The 16280-nt window shown below is 47.1% G+C and overlaps 1 protein-coding gene across 1 annotated transcript in view; it reads right to left on the bottom strand.

Annotated features, from left to right (window-relative positions):
• Positions 1 to 16280, bottom strand: part of LOC144487765 (uncharacterized) — a 103210-nt gene that overhangs the window by 33718 nt on the left and 53212 nt on the right. The window contains 4 exon segments of the mRNA XM_078205843.1: positions 1375 to 1973; positions 2358 to 2413; positions 5997 to 6056; positions 9605 to 10102. Of these exon segments, the coding sequence (XP_078061969.1) occupies positions 1375 to 1973; positions 2358 to 2413; positions 5997 to 6056; positions 9605 to 10102 (1213 nt within the window).

The raw sequence follows: 16280 nt of genomic DNA on the forward strand, positions 1-16280 counted from the left end.
TAAGGAGTGAGATGTCCCTGTAGTTGTTGCAATCTCCTCTGTCACTGCTGTTTTTGTACATTGTGATGATTTTTGCTTCACGCACGTGGAATGATTCCTGCCTCCCAGCAGGGTAGGAGGTGGAAACAATAGATGTGACTTTCTGTGTTTGACCAGTTCAGCTGTAATTCCATCCTTGCCGGGAGGCTCTCTCCTTGCTCAGCAATCTATGGCCTTTCGCAGCTCAAATTATGAGGGTTCCTCATCCAACTCAACCATGTCAGGAAGCTGCAGGAGAGTCAAGCAGAGACTGGGACATGTCTGTCCCATGGAGTATGGCTCACAGTCGTATTCAACCCAGCGGGACATCTGTTTACTTGTTGGTGAGAACTTCATCATTTGCTGATTTCAGGGGGGCAACTTTAGTGATTGTAGGACAAAGTGGCCTCTTGATCCCATCATGCACAGCATGCAGATAATCATGCCACAGGCAGTTTAGAATTATTCACACAGGAAGATGCAGTGTTTATTTGCACAGTCTCTTGTTGCTTTTTACACATCTGTCTTGGCTACTTCCAAGTGATGCAGTGTTTCAGCTGTTGGGTTGATGTTGTACATCAGATAGGCTTTGCTTTTTGCTTCAATGACAGAAGTCATCTCTGCTGAGTGGGTCTCAAACCAGTCTTTGTTGTGGGTTCCACCTTTACCAAATGTTGCTTCTGCTGTGTCAGAAATTATTGAACTCAGCGACTTCCCAGTTTCATCAACATCAGTGTTGATTGATGAAGCTTTTATTGATGAGCCTGTTAAATATTTCACTGTTTTGTTCAAAATATTTCATTTTTTGTTTAGGTTCCTTCACAATACAGTTTCCCAATTGAGGTGTCGCTGTGAAAAAGTCAGTGAGAACTATCAGGAAGGATTAATCACTACTTTCTACGGAGATGTTTATCAGTGGAAACTTTCAGACACTGAATTTTGCATCAAAGATCAATTTAGGGTTGAATTTTACTGCAACCAGGTTTCTGTTGAGAATTCTTGAATTAAGGAGAAAGATCACAGATGATGCTTTTAGAAAGGGACATTGCAGCCCTGAAAATCTTGACACCTCCAGAATATTAAACTCCAGCCAGTTATAGGAATGTTAACATCAGAATCACACCTCTGTAATCACTTGTGGACTTGACGGTGTTTCATCAGGTTTGATGACTGAGTGAATCCCTTCCCACACACGGAGCAGGGGAACGGTCTCTCTCCAGTGTGAACTCGCTGGTGTGACTGTAGATTGTTCGAATGAGCAAATCTCTTCCCACACTTGGAGCAGCTGAATGGCCTCTCCCCGCTGTGAACTCTCTGGTATGTCAGGAGGTGGCAGAATCCATTCTCTGTAATCACTTGTGAACTCGCTGGTGTGTCTGCAGATGGGATAACTGAGTGAATCCCTTTCCACACAAGGAGCAGATGTATGGCCTCTCCCCACTGTGAACCCGTTGATGTGTCAGCAAGTTAGATGATTGAGTGAATCCCTTCCCACACTCAGTGCAGGTAAATGGCCTCTCTCCAGTGTGAACTCGCTGGTGCATCTGCAGGGTGAATGATTCAATGAATCCCTTCCCGCATTCAGAGCAGGTGAATGGCCTCTCTCCAGTGTGAACTCGCTGGTGTGCCAGCAGATGGGACAACTGAATGAATCTCCTGCCACAGTCAGAGCAGTTGAATGGTCTCTCCCCAGTGTGAACACGCTGATGTGTTTGCAGGCTGCATAAGCGACTGAATCCCTTCCCACACTCAGAGCAGGTGAATGGCCTCTCTCCAGTGTGAAGTCGCTGGTGTGTCAACAGATTCCATGAGTGAGTGAATCCCTTCCCACACACAAAGCAGGTGAACGGCTTCTCTCCACTGTGAACTCGCTGGTGCATCCGCAGGTTGTTTAAATGAGTGAATCCTTTCCCACAGTCAGAGCAGGTGAATGGGCTCTCCCCGGTGTGAATGCGTCGATGAATCTCCAGCTCTGATGGGGAACGGGATTCCTTCCCACAGTCCTCACATTTCCAGGGTTTCTCCATAGCGCCGGTGTCCTTGTATCTCTCCAGGTTGGATAATCAGTTGAAGCCTCGTCCACACACAGAACACATGTACAGTTTCTCCTCACTGTAAATGGGGTGATGTTTTTTCAGGCTGTGTAACGATTATAGCTCTTTCCAGTCAGTTCACTGGTACACTCTCACTGTGTGTGAGAGCCTGTGTGTCTCGGTGATTTTACAGTCTCACTGATGTTCAAAATATTTTGAAGTAGATTTAAGAGAAAAACATTTCTCCTTCTCAACTCAAAGGCCAATGATTATCAGGACCTGATAAATTGAGTAACTCTATGAGACCTTGATGTGATGTTTGGTTTGAGATTTCTTACTGAAAATTCTCATTTCCAGATATCCTGCAAAAGAAATTGACAACAGTCATCACTGTCAGTCCAGGATAGAAATTCAGAACAGAAAATTATAGCTTCTATGGAACAATATTTCCTCATTCTTTCCCTCAAAGCTCCATCCCTCACTCTCTCCCTCTTTTCTTACTCTGTTGTACCCATTATACACCCTCCCAATTCTCCTGAAGTTGCTGATTAAGGCTCACCAACAGATCCATGCTCACCGTGTCCTGTCTGGGACACAGAGACCATCTGACAATCTTTATGCAGACTACTGCCTATATGTATATTTTGTGCATTAGAATTTGTAGAGTACAGGATTGTATAATACAGGATGTGTGGCTGGGGGATGTGAAGAAGAATGAGAGGGTGCAGAGGAGATTTACCAGAAGGATAGCAGGGATGAGGGAATTTAGTGACATGGTTAGTTGGAGAATCTAGGGTTGATCTCCTTGCACTAAAGCAGGTTGAGGGCAGAATTCATGGAGCTGTATGAGAGATTGAGACAAGGTGGACAAAAAAAAGCTGTTCCCATTAGCTGATGGGACAAGGACTTGGAAAACAGATTTAAGGTTTGGGAAGACATGAAGGCAGGGATCTGAGGAAGAAATTGTTTACACAGAGCCTAAACAAGATGTTTGAGGGTGGGATGGGAGAGGGTTCCTGTGTATTCACTCATGGACCCCACTTTGTTAACCAGCCTCCCATCCATTGACACTGTCTACACTTCCCGCTGCCTTGGCAAAGCAGCCAGCATAATCAAGGACCCCACGCACCCTGGACCTAAGGTCATGCACCAACTAACACAAAAACAGTTTCTTCCCGACTGCCATCTGACTCTTGAATGGACCTACCTTGCATTAAGGTCTTTCTCCGCACCCTAGCTATGACTGTAACACTACATTCTGCACTCTCTCCTTTCCTATGTATGGTATGCTTTGCCTGCATAGTGCACAAAAAACAATACTTTTCACTTTATACTAACACATGTGACAAGAATAATTTTTTAAAAATCAAGTCTCCAGACTCCCCACTCTTCATCCACAGTTTCAGCCGCTCTCCCCTTGTGTTCACCTGCATTTTTCCAGGCTCCCCAGGCTTGTGCTCACTTAAGGTTTCCTGCCACCCCGCCCCACTCACATTCACCCAGTGTTTAGGTCCCCTTCTGAACCTGTCTTCACCCACAGTTTCCAGCTCCCCACGCCGGCTTACCCACAATTGGCAGGCCCCACACAATGCTCAATTTGTCAGCAACAGCACCAGACTATGCATGCTCAGAGCACATGCCAATTCCCTATCTGTGCACTGGATACCTAGAATCATGGACAGGGACTTTATGGGGTGCTCTGGGTAACTAATGCAGCATTGACAGAGTGAATTTCAGACAGATCATTAATGTTTTAGCCTTCCAATTGAGATCAGGAAGAGAGCAGAGACTCAATATGAAAAATCATCATGATCTGTTTCGGATAGAATTCAGAAGAGACAGACATTTCTCTTGGTTTGAGTTTTGTATATAGAAATTCATTACTTTCCTCTGCTGACAGGGAGCACTGCGCATGCGCACTGTTGCAACCTCCTGCATTCAAAAGGCAGCCTTGACCCCAGGTCTGTCATCAAAAACTCACAACACCAGGTTAAAGTCCAACAGGTTTATTTGGTAGCAAAAGCCACTAGCTTTCGGAGCGCTGCTCCTTCATCAGGTAAGTGGATGTGAACTCCCACTCACCTGATGAAGGAGCAGCGCTCCGAAAGCTCGTGGTTTTTGCTACCAAATAAACCTGTTGGACTTTAACCTGCTGTTGTGAGACTTCTTACTGTGTTTACCCCAGTAACGCCGGCATCTCCACATCATCAAAAAACTCTCAGCTACTTTTACTGAAAACGCGGAACGCATAACTTCTTATCCGGATCGTGAATCCTCCAGAAGGTGTTAATGGAACCTCCCAGTCCACTCACCGGCTCTGTTCCTCTCCTGCCCGGGGATCATGTCTCCCCGCGGATTCCACACCACTGTCTGCATCCGTACTGCGCATGCTCCAGTCACAGCCCCGCACTGAGCCTGCGCAGCGGGCTCCAGCACAGGTTAGGGCCCCGCCCCTCATTCACTCCTATTGGTTGGAGGACCAGCCGCTTCCTCACGGTCCTCCAGCCCCGCCCCTCATTCATTCCGATTGGTTGGAGGACCAGCCGTTCCCGCTCGGTCCTCCAGCCCCGCCCCTCATTCACTCCCAATGGTTGGAGGACCAGCCGCTTCCTCTTGGTCCTCCAGCCCCGCCCCTCATTCACTCCGATTGGTTGGAGGACCAGCCGCTCCCGCTCGGTCCTCCAGCCCCGCCCCCTCACATTGTTCCCGAATCTCACTCTGCCGCTTCCGCCTTCATCCCAGCAGCAACTTCAACCAAAGACCCAACTGGGAAAAGGTGAATATTTCCGCATGTTTAAAATCAGTCATAAAATCATTAAGTATGATTTGTTGTTGTGAGCTGCATTATTTGTGAGAATGAGAGTGACGGAGTGGGATTGATCCACAGCCTGAGTCACCAGTTTAACAGATTTATTTGGTAGCAAATACCATTAGCTTTCGTCTGAAAGCTAATGGTATTTGCTACCAAATAAATCTGTTGGACTTTAACCTGGTGTTGTTAAAACTCTTACTGTGTTCACCCCAGTCCAACGCCGGCATCTCCATATCACCAGTTTAAGGACAGGGGGACAGAGAATCTGGAGAGGAGAAGAGAATCAGGAGACTGGAGACTGAATCTGGAGCAATGAGCAGAGAGGGAGAGGAGTGTGTGGGACACAGAGTTATCGATCTGGGGGAAATGTCCCATAGAAACTAGAATTGTCTGTTCTGAATTTCTGTCCTGTGTTTACTCTAAGTTCTGTAAAACTATTTTCACAGAGAGTTAGAGGGAGAGGAGTTCCAGATGAGAAAGTCAGAACAAACATCATGTCAAAATCTGACAGAATCACTCGATTCATCAGGAACTGAATATCATCGGTCTTTGAATGTGGAAGGAGAAATGTTTGTTCTGTCTGCGGGAAAAGATTTCAAACATCAGTGTGACTGGAAAAGCATCGAGACACACACACTCACCTGAGTGAGAATGTTCCAGTGACCTGACTGTGGAAAGACCAGTTAGAAGTTTAACAACACCAGGTTAAAGTCCAACAGGTTTATTTGGTAGTAAAAGCCACACAAGGGGGCGGCACGGTAGCACAGTGGTCAGCACTGCTGCTTCACAGCTCCAAGTTCCCGGGTTCGATTCCCGGCTCGGGTCACTGTCTGTGTGGAGTTTGCACATTCTCCTCGTGTCTGCGTGGGTTTCCTCCGGGTGCTCCGGTTTCCTCCCACAGTCCAAAGATGTGCGGGTTAGGTTGATTGGCCAGGTTAAAAATTGCCCCTTAGAGTCCTGGGATGCGTAGGTTAGAGGGATTAGTGGGTAAATATGTGGAGGTAGGGCCTGGGTGGGATTGTGGTCGGTGCAGACTCGATGGGCCGAATGGCCTCCTTCTGCACTGTAGGGTTTCTATGATTCTATGATTTCTAAGTTAAAGACCAGTTACACAGCCTGAAAAAACATCATACCTTTCACAATGCGGAGAAATGTACAGGTATTCTGTGTGAGGCTCCAACTGATCATCCAACCTGGAGAGACAAATGAATAACTGAATCATGGAGAAAACATGGACATATGATGATTGTGGGATGGGATTAATGTTCCCATTTGAACTGGGAAATGATCAATACAGTCACACTGCGGAGGGACCGTTCACCTTCTCCATGTGTGGAGATGGATTTACTCAGTTATCCAGTCTGTCGACACACCAGCCAGTTCATTCCGGGGAGAGGCCGCTCAGATGCTCCATGTGTGGGAAGGAATCTACTGACTCATGTGACCTGCTGGCGCATGAGCAAGTTCACACTGAGGAGAGCGCATTCACCAGACCTGTGTGGGGGAACAAATTCACTCAGTCATCGCAGCTCACTGAGCATCAACATGTACACAGTGATCAGCGACTTTTTAAATGTTCTGACTGTGAGAAGAGCTTTAAAGGCAAAAAAAATCGGCAAATACACCAATGACTTCACAGTGGGGAGAGACTGCTCAGCTGCTCTGAGTGTGGGAAGAGATTCGTTCAGTCATCTCAGTTGCTAATACACCAGCGAAGTCACACTGGGGTAAGGCCATTCACCTGCTCTGTGTGTGGAAAGGGATTCACTCAACCCCACCACCTTTGGACACACCAGAGAATTCACACTGGGGAGAGGCCGTTCATCTGCTCTGAGTGTGGGAAGGGATTCACTCACTCATATCAGCTTCTGTTGCACCAGCGAATTCATACTGGGGAGAGGCCGTTCACCTGCTGTGTGTGTGCTAAGGGATTCATTCAGTCATCAGATCTACTGGTGCACCAGCGAGTTCATACTGGAGAGAGACCATTCACCTGCTCCGTATGTGGGAAAAGATTCTCTCAGTCATCGCAACTCCTGAAACACCAGCAAGTTCACACTGGAGAGAGGCCGTTCACCTGCTCTGACTGTGGGAAGGGATTCACTCAGTCATCCCATCTGCTGAGGCACCAGCGAGTTCACACTGGGGAGAGGCCGTTCACCTGCTCAATGTGTGGGAAGGGATTCAATCAGTCATCACACCTTGTGACACACCAGCGAGTTCACAAATGACTGCAAGAATTAGATTCTGATTTTATTGCTGCTGTTAATCATATTGAAGACTGAATGTGTGGGTTAATCTTGAGATGTGTAAGAAAGCCACTCTCTTCCATGGTTCAGAGCTCCTAGGTATGGAACAGAAGCTCCTTACAACTGTGTTTAAAGTCCGGAAGAACAACGGTGAATGCTGGAAACGTGCTGTCAATCAGAGATTGGTGTAAAACTGGGATCTGTTCCTGACAAAGTAAGATGGCAGGTTTAACTTTACAGTCTGAAAATAGTACGAAGATTGAAAATGTTTGTGTGAAAATCCTGAATCTACCAATGTAAGGTAATGATAACATCAAGTTACATTTCTATCTGGAACCTTTAACCATCTCTCACCTTCCATTGACTTCACTGTGATAGAAACTGACTTGAAATCTGTTAACATTAGAAAACTATTTATAAATAATTTGAGGGTTCTTTACAGTTGGGATCTTTCTCTGTTCTCTCCACTCAAGGTATTAGATACCAGACTTTCTCCTGTGAGTATCCAGCTGGAGTATTGGGCCTTGATGTGTTTCTTTGTTCATCTTATTGACTCTAAATATTGAACCTTGTGGTTTCAGCCGCTGATAATCAAGCTCCCAACAACAGATTGTCTTTTACTGACTTTATTAACAGCACTGCAATAATACAGACAGAGTAATTCCTCACATGGTTCCAGTGCTCAGTGAAGTACTTTTTAAAAATTCATTCATGTGATGTGGATGTCACTGGCTTGGCCAGCATTTATTACCCACCCTAATTACCCTTGAACTGAGCGGATTGCTAGGCCATTGCAGAGGGCATTTAAGAGTCAACCACGTTGCTGTGGATCTAGAGTCAAAGATGTGCCAGACCAGGTAAGGACGGCAGATTTCCTTCCCTAAACACATTAGTGAACCAGATGACTTTTTTTTACAACAATTGACAGCATGGTCATTAGACCATGGTTCATGAGTGCTCACCTGATGAAGGGGCAGCGCTCTGAAAGCTAGTGACTTGTGCTACCAAATAAACCTGTTGGACTTTAACCTGGTGTTGTGAGACTTCTTACTGTGCTCCTGTTAAATACAGAGCAGTACAGGAACACACTGACAGTGTCTCATGAGCCTGCATGTTCCTGTTAAATACAGAGCAGTACAGGAACAGATATTCAAGAGGTGGCTGGATATGGCCCTTGGGCGAATGGGATCAAAGGTTACGTGGAAAAAGCAGGATTAGGCTATTGAGTTGGATGATTGTAAAGAATGGCGGAGCAGGCTCGAAGGGGCAAGTGGGCTCCTCCTGCTCCTATCTTCTATGTTTCTATTAACACACTGACAGTTAACACTGTTTCATGAGCCTGCAGGCTCCTGTTAAATACAGAGCAGTACAGCAGCACACTGACAGTTTACACTGTTTCATCAGCCTGCAGGTTCCTGTTAAATACAGAGCTGTACAGGAACACACTGACAGTGAACACTGTCTCATCAGCCTGTAGGTTCCTGTTAAATACAGAGCTGTACAGGAACACACTGACAGTGTAACACAGTTTCATCAGCCTGCAGGTTCCTGTTAAATACAGAGCTGTACAGGAACACACTGACTGTGTAACGCTGTTTCATCAGCTTGCAGGCTCCTGTTAAATACAGAGCTGTACAGGAACACACTGACAGTGTTACACAGTCTCATCAGCCTGCAGGCTCCTGTTAAATACAGAGCAATACAGGAACACACTGACAGTGTAACACAGTCTCATCAGCCTGCAGGCTCCTGTTAAATACAGAGCAGCAGAGGAACACACTGACAGTGTAACACTGTCTCATCAGCCTGCAGGTTCCTGTTAAATACAGAGCAGTACAGGAGCACACTGACAGTGTAACACAGTCTCATCAGCCTGCAGGCTCTTGTTAAATTTGCTGAGACGATTTCAATTTAAACCAGGGTTGCAGGCATCATGTTCCATTCACATATCAAAGAAGAGAGAGATGTTTTGGGACAGGGGTGAAGTCCAAGAGTCAAAAACAACAAGCAAACTTGGTTTTAGCTTTACTGATCACAGGACTGTGACCGATAACTTCCCTGGATCCCAGCGCCAGGAGAGACACTCTGGAAAATATGGGGAGCTGAGAATTGTCCACGAGACTAACCGAAGGCGTGAGAACTGAAATAATCGAGAGTTCGAAATGAGAAAAGGCCCCAAAATGAAGCTGGTAGCAGGACATCAATTAGTCTCCTCTTCCATTGGAGAAATATTAACACAGCACTGAGCATTTCCATAAAAACTGACTTAGTGACATTTATCTAGAATACCAATAACTCCTATAACAGGGTTGGAGTTTAACATGAGCAGAAACACACAATGGAAGTGATTGACAGAATCCCACCCTTGCACAAAAACTTACTGATGTCTCAATCGGTGTTGTGACTGAATAAGTCCCTTCCACAGACAGAGCAGGTGAGCATCCACTCTTCAACACAAATGCATTGGTGTGTCTGCAACTCACTCTTCTCTCATTCGTAATGTTTAAAAAGTAATTTTTCAGTGTGAACATGTTGATGCAAACTGAGAGTGTCTAACCGAGTGAATTCCTTCCCACACTTGGAGCAAGGGAACGGCCTCTCCCCAGTGTGAACTCGCAGATGCCTCAGCAGGGTGGATGACTGAATGAATCCTTTCCCACACACTGAGCAGGTGAACGGCCTTTTTCCCGTGTGAGTCTGCTGGTGTCTCATCAGGGTGGCTGACTGAGTGAATCCCTTCCCACACACAGAGCAGATGAATGGCCTCTCTCCAGTGTGTGTGTGTTGGTGCTGTTTCAAGTGCTTTTTGCTCTTAAAGCTCTTCTCACAGTTGGAACATTTTAAATGTCTCTTATTGGAATGAGAGCGTTGGTGTGACTGCAGGTGTTGTGACCGAAGAAAACCTTTTCCACACACACACAGCAGATGAACGGTCTCTCTCCTGTGTGACTGCGACGATGAGTTTCGAGATGGGAAGGATAATTGAATCCCTTCCCACAGTCCTCACATTTCCACGGTTTCTCCATAGTGCCAGTGTCCTTGTGTCTCTCCAGGTTGGATGATCAGTTGAAGTCTTGTCCACACACACAACATATGTACAGTTTCTCCCAGCTGTGAATGGTGTGATGTTTTTTCAGGCTGTGAGACTGGTTTAAGTTTTTTCCACAGTCAGTTCACTGGAACACTCTCACTTGGGTGTGTGGGTCTCAGTGCTTTTCCAGTCACACTGATGTTTGAAATCTTCTCCTCCAGGCAGAACAGACAAACATTTCTCCTTCCACGTTCAAAGTCTCAGGATATTCAGGTCCAAATAAGTCGATACTCAATCTGATTTTTATGTGATGTTTTCTCACCTCACCTGTAAAAGGAGTTAACAACAATCGTAACGGTTAATCGAGATAGAAATTCAGTCCAAAGATGTGCGAGTTAGGTTGATTGGCCATGCTAAAAAAAAATTGCCCTTAGTGTCCTGAGATGCGAAGGTTAGAGGGATTAGTGGGTAAATATGTAGGGATTTGGGTGTCGGGCCTGGGTGGGATTGTGGTCGGTGCAGACTCGATGGGCCGAATGGGCTCTTTCTGTACTGTAGGGTTTCTATGATTCTATGAAATTCTGAACAGACAATTCTAGTTTGTCTGGAACATATTTTCCTCTCTTGTTCCCCCAAATCAGTAAATCCCCGTCCCACACACTCTCCCTCCTCCCTGTGCTGAAATCCAAACCCATCTCACCATTTCTTTCCTCCACTCCCAGTTTTCTCCCTCCCTCTCCTCTGTCTGGGTTCAGTTCTCCAGCTGCTGTCTGCCGAATGACAATAAAACCAATGGGTCTTATTGGGGGTGTTGGGGCCTCCAGCGGGTGTTTGTGAATCCTCCCCGCCCACCTCCCAGGGTTTCCTTCCTTCCCAGAGATCAGAGTCCTCATTGATTTGAGGCCAAAGTGTAACCTCTTATTTATTGTCCCCCTCCCCCATCCTCTGATGTGAACCATCCTCCAGTGGCTGAGCCAGGATGGGGCCGTTAACCTGGGCCTGTTCCCGGGAGGGAGGGAGAAGCCCCGCAGCTGCAAACCAGGGAGCTGACAATGATTCTGAAGGGTTTGCGGATCCACAAAGTGTTTCCAAATCCTCCCAGCCACCGCCTAACGCTGACTCCGCTTCTCCGGGACAAACAAGCGCCAAGGACAGCAATGACACTGCGCATGCTTCACATCACAATGCCTGGGGACTGATTGACGGCAGCTCCGGACCAATAGGAAGGGGCGGGGCTGGAGGACCGAGCAGGAGCGGCTGGTCCTCCAACCAATCGGAGTGAATGGGGGGCGGGGCTGAGGTGTCCCCATGCAACGCACAAGGGGTTCGCATGCGCAGTAATGTTACAGTCTGGAGCATGCGCAGTAAGCAACGGCGTTTGCAGCACGCCGTGTGGGTGATAGCAATCGGAGAGAAGTTCCTCTGTCTCATCAGCAGCCGGTAAGGATGCAGAAACGTAGAGGGAGCAATGGAACCGGCGGATGGACGTAGAGGGTTTCTAAATACCTGGTCAAGGCCCCAAATCTCGAAAATGAGCCCGTCGGTCTGTGTTTGCAACTTCCGGTCTTTTTTCCGAGACGAGACTCAGGTTAACGGCCGCCATCTTGATTCAGCAGGGAGGAGAGCGCATGCTCTCGGTGACGCAACATAGTGGGCGGGGCTTCATGTTTCTGCTTCCCCTCCAGGTCCTAGCTCCCGGTCCTATAATACAATGACAATAGGTTTCTAAACAGCTTCACCCACCCTCAGACTGTAGCTGCTGTTTGCAGCCTCGATGAGTCCATGGGCCATGTACATATTCAGTGTGAGAGTTGAAAACCCTGTATAGTTACCTAAAGCGGTTACACAGCTTTTGGTTACACTTCAGCCCCAGGCTCCTCATGTTTACATAGAAACGTACATAGAAAATAGAAGCTGGGAGTCGACCATTCGGCCCTTCGAGCATGCGCCGCCATTCATTATTGGCATGGCTGATTATCAAATTCAATACCCTGATCCCTGTCGCCCCAAGAGATTTATCTCATTGAAATCAGACTCTACCTCCACTTTTGAAGAACGTGAATCCAAAGATTCATGACCCTCTGAGAGAAAAACATCTCATCTCTGTTTTCAATGGGCAATGCTGTTTTTTAAAACAGCGACTCCCTCGATTCTCCCCTGAGAGTAAACATCCTCTCCAGATCCAAGGGAGAAAATGCTGGAAAGTCTCAGCAGGTCAGGCAGCATCTTTTCTCCCCCTTTGCTTCGCCTTTCCCCCTTTTTCTCAATTTTACCTCCCTCCAATCCACCCCCCCCCCCCCCCCCCCCCCCCACATCTTCATCCATCACAACTTCTTCAGCTTCTCTGCTGTTTGGCCATTCACACTTTCTATTCTCTCTATGGACTGCCATTAGCATCTTTTCCCCTGGTTCCTGTGGCTTGGACCCATCTTTCCTTCCCTCACAGTGTAAATATCTCCCACTTTCTATGCCTTTTCTAAGCTTTGACAAAAGGTCATCTGGACTCGAAGCTTCAACTCTTTTCTCTCCTCACAGATGCTGCCAGATCTGCTGAGATTCTCCAGCATTTTCTCTTTTGGTTTCAGATTCCAGCATCCGCAGTAATTTGCTTTTACCTTTCTCTCCATATCCACCCTGTCAAGAGTTTTCAGAATCTTGAAGGTTTAAATTAAGTTGCCTCTTACTCTTTTGAAGTCGAGCAGAAGCGAAACTCAAGCAGAGACTGTCTCACTGCTCCTCATCAGACAATCCACCTATTCCAGGTATTAGTCTACTAAACCTTCTATGAACTGCTTCTCATAAAGCAGTTAAGGAATAATATGCACTCATATTTTTCCTTAAATAAGGAAACCAATAATGTACACACTGCTCCAGATATGTCGAACCAATGCCCTGTGCAACTGAAACATAACTTCCTTGCTTTTACTCAATTCCCCTCATAATAAATAATAGCTTTCTGAATTGTACCTGAGACAATCTTGCGATTTTCTATCGTGATGCATTTTGGACACTTTTTAAACAGGGAGTTAGAAAGGGAGTTAGAAGGGCGGCACGGTAGCACAGTGGTTAGCACTGCTGCTTCACAGCTCCAGGGACCTGGGTTCGATTCCTGGCTTGGGTCACTGTCTGTGTGGAGTTTGCACATTCTCCTCGTGTCTGCGTGGGTTTCCTCCGGGTGCTCCGGTTTCCTCCCACAGTCCAAAGATGTGCGGGTTAGGTTGATTGGCCATGCTAAAATTGCCCTTAGTGTCCTGGGATGCGTAGGTGAGAGGGATTAGTGGGTAAATATGTAGGGATATGGGGGTAGGGCCTGGGTGGGATTATGGTCGGTGCAGACTCGATGGGCCGAATGGTCTCTTTCTGTGCTGTAGGGTTTCTAAGATTCTAAGATTTATACACAACAAGCTCAAACCAAGAGTAAAATGTTGTCTCTTCTGATAGAGGCTTTCTGAATGGGATAAGTAGGTAGATGAGAATGGAATGTTTCCAATACTGGGAACCATGAACAGACAACAGAGACGAATAAATCAACAGGAGGAGATATTTATTTCTTCAGACAGTTGTTAGAATATGGAACTCACTGCGACTGGAAGTGGTTGAGACAAATACTTTAGATGCTTTAAAAAGGAAACCAGATGAGAACATGAGAGAAAAAGGATTAAAAAGTTGAGCTGAAAAGCTTAGTTGAGGTGAGCAGAATCATAGAAACCCTACAGTGCAGAAGGAGGCCATTCGGCCCATCGAGTCTGCACCGACCACAATTCCACCCAGGCCCTACCCCCATATCCCTACATATTTACCCACTAATCCCTCTAACCTACGCATCTCAGGATTCTAAGGGGCAATTTTTAGCATGGCCAATCAACCTAACCCGCACATCTTTGGACTGTGGGAGGAAACCGGAGCACCCGGAGGAAACCCACGCAGACACGAGGAGAATGTGCAAACTCCACACAGACAGTGACCCGAGCCGGGAATCGAACCCGAGTCCCTGGAGCTGTGAAGCAGCAGTGCTAACCACTGTGCTACCGTGCCGCAGAATGAGAGGAGATTTGTGTGGAGTAGAAATTCCAGTACAGATCAGGGCAGGGGTGGGGTGGGAGGGTGGCGGCGGAGGCAGTGGCACAGTGGAACTATCACTGGACTAGCAACCCAGAGACCCAGGATAATGACCTGGGGACCTAGGTTCGAATCCCACCACAGCAGATGGTGAAATTTAAATTCAATTAGAAGTCTGATATTGACCATGAAACCATTGTTGATTGTCGTAAAAACCCATCTGGTTCACTGAGGTCCTTTAAGGATGGAAATCTGCCGTCCTTAACTGGTCTGGCCTACATGTGACCCACAGCAATGTGGTTGACTCTCAAATGCCCTGTGAAATGGAGGGCAGTTGGGGATGGGCAATAAATGCTGTCCCAGTTGGCGATGCCCACACCCCGTTAAAATGAATTTTAAAAAATAGAATGGCCTGTTTGTGTTTTGTGTATCTCATGTATTCATAGAATCTCTACAGTGCAGAAGGAGGCCTTTCAGACCACCCCACCCAGGCGTATTCCCGTAACCCCACATATTTACCCCGCTAATCTCCCTAACTTACACATCTTGGGACAGAAAGGGGCAACCACCTAACCTGAACATCTTTGGAGAGTGGGAGGAAACTGGAGCACCCAGAGGAAACCCACACAGACATGAGGAGAATGTGCAAACTCCATACAGACAGGTAACCAAGGCTACAAATCGAACCCAGGTCCCTGGTGCTGTGAGGCAGGAGTACTAACCACTCTGCCATCCATGTAATTCTTTGTAAACTTATTTTGCAGGAAATTGAAGAGAAGGATCTGCAGTCTGGATGATCGAATCTCACGTCAGACAGAGTCAATCGGTTCATTGGGATCTGAAAATTTGTGCATCTGAAGGGATTTAATTGACCATCTCAGTTGGAAACTGGTGAGAATCTGTTTCCTTGCTCCTCCTGTGGGAAGGGATTGAAACAGCTGGAAAACATGCTGACACGACAGCGAACTCGCAATAGTGAGAGTTCATTCACCTGCTCCGTGTGTGGGAAGGAATTCATGTGTTCGTCCAACCTGCTGGCTCACCAACTCGATCACATTATTCAGAAGCCTCTTCAAAGCTCTGACTCTGGGGACAGCGTTGAGACGCCTGAGGAACAGGCCCAACACCAGCTCCTTCACATTGACGAGAGACCGTTCAGCTGCTCCCACTGCGGGAAGAGGTTCGGCCAGTCCTCCCGCCTTGCAGAGCACCAGCTCCTTCACACACACGAGAGACCGTTCAGCTGCTCCCACTGTGGGGAGTCGTTCAGCGACTCAGTGCATCTCACTGAGCACCAACAAGTTCACACCAAGGACAGGCCATTCAGCTGCTCCCAGTGTGGGAAGAGATTCACTCAGTCCTCCCACTGCACCGTTCACCAACTGGTTCATTCTCAGAAGAGACATTTTAAATGCTTTAAATGTGAGAAGACCTTCAAAAGAAGGATTAGTCTGCTGAGACACCAGGGCACTCACACTGGGGAGAGGCCGTACCCCTGTTCTGTTTGTGGGAAGAGATTCGCTCATTCATCTCATCTTCTGACACACAAGCGAGTTCACACTGGGGAGAGGCCTTTCCTCTGCTCCCTGTGTGGGAAGAGATTCACTCGATTTTCACACCTTTTGACACACAAGAGTATTCACACTGGAGGGAAACCATTCACCTCCTTAATGTGTAGAAAGGAAGAAGTTCAATCAACTGACCAGCTGACACACCAGCAAGTTCACACTGGGGAGAAGCTGTTCACCTGCTCGGTGTGTGGGAAGGAATTCACTCGTCTTACTATCTTCTGAGGCACCGGCGAGTTCACAGTGGGGAGAGGCCATTCCTCTGCTCCGTGTGTGGGAAGATGTTTCCTTGTTCATCCCAGCTTGTGATGCACGAGCGTGTTCACACAGGGGAGAGGCCGTTCACCTGCTCTGTGTGTGGGAAGGAATTCACTCAGTCTCACTATCTTCTGAGGCACCGGCGAGTTCACACTGGGGAGAGGCCATTCCTCTGCTCCGTGTGTGGGAAGATGTTTCATTGTTCATCCCATCTTGTGATACACGAGCGTGTTCACACAGGGGAGAGGCCTT

The sequence above is a fragment of the Mustelus asterias genome, unplaced genomic scaffold, assembly GCF_964213995.1.
Source record: "Mustelus asterias unplaced genomic scaffold, sMusAst1.hap1.1 HAP1_SCAFFOLD_1025, whole genome shotgun sequence".
Lineage (NCBI taxonomy): Eukaryota > Metazoa > Chordata > Chondrichthyes > Carcharhiniformes > Triakidae > Mustelus > Mustelus asterias.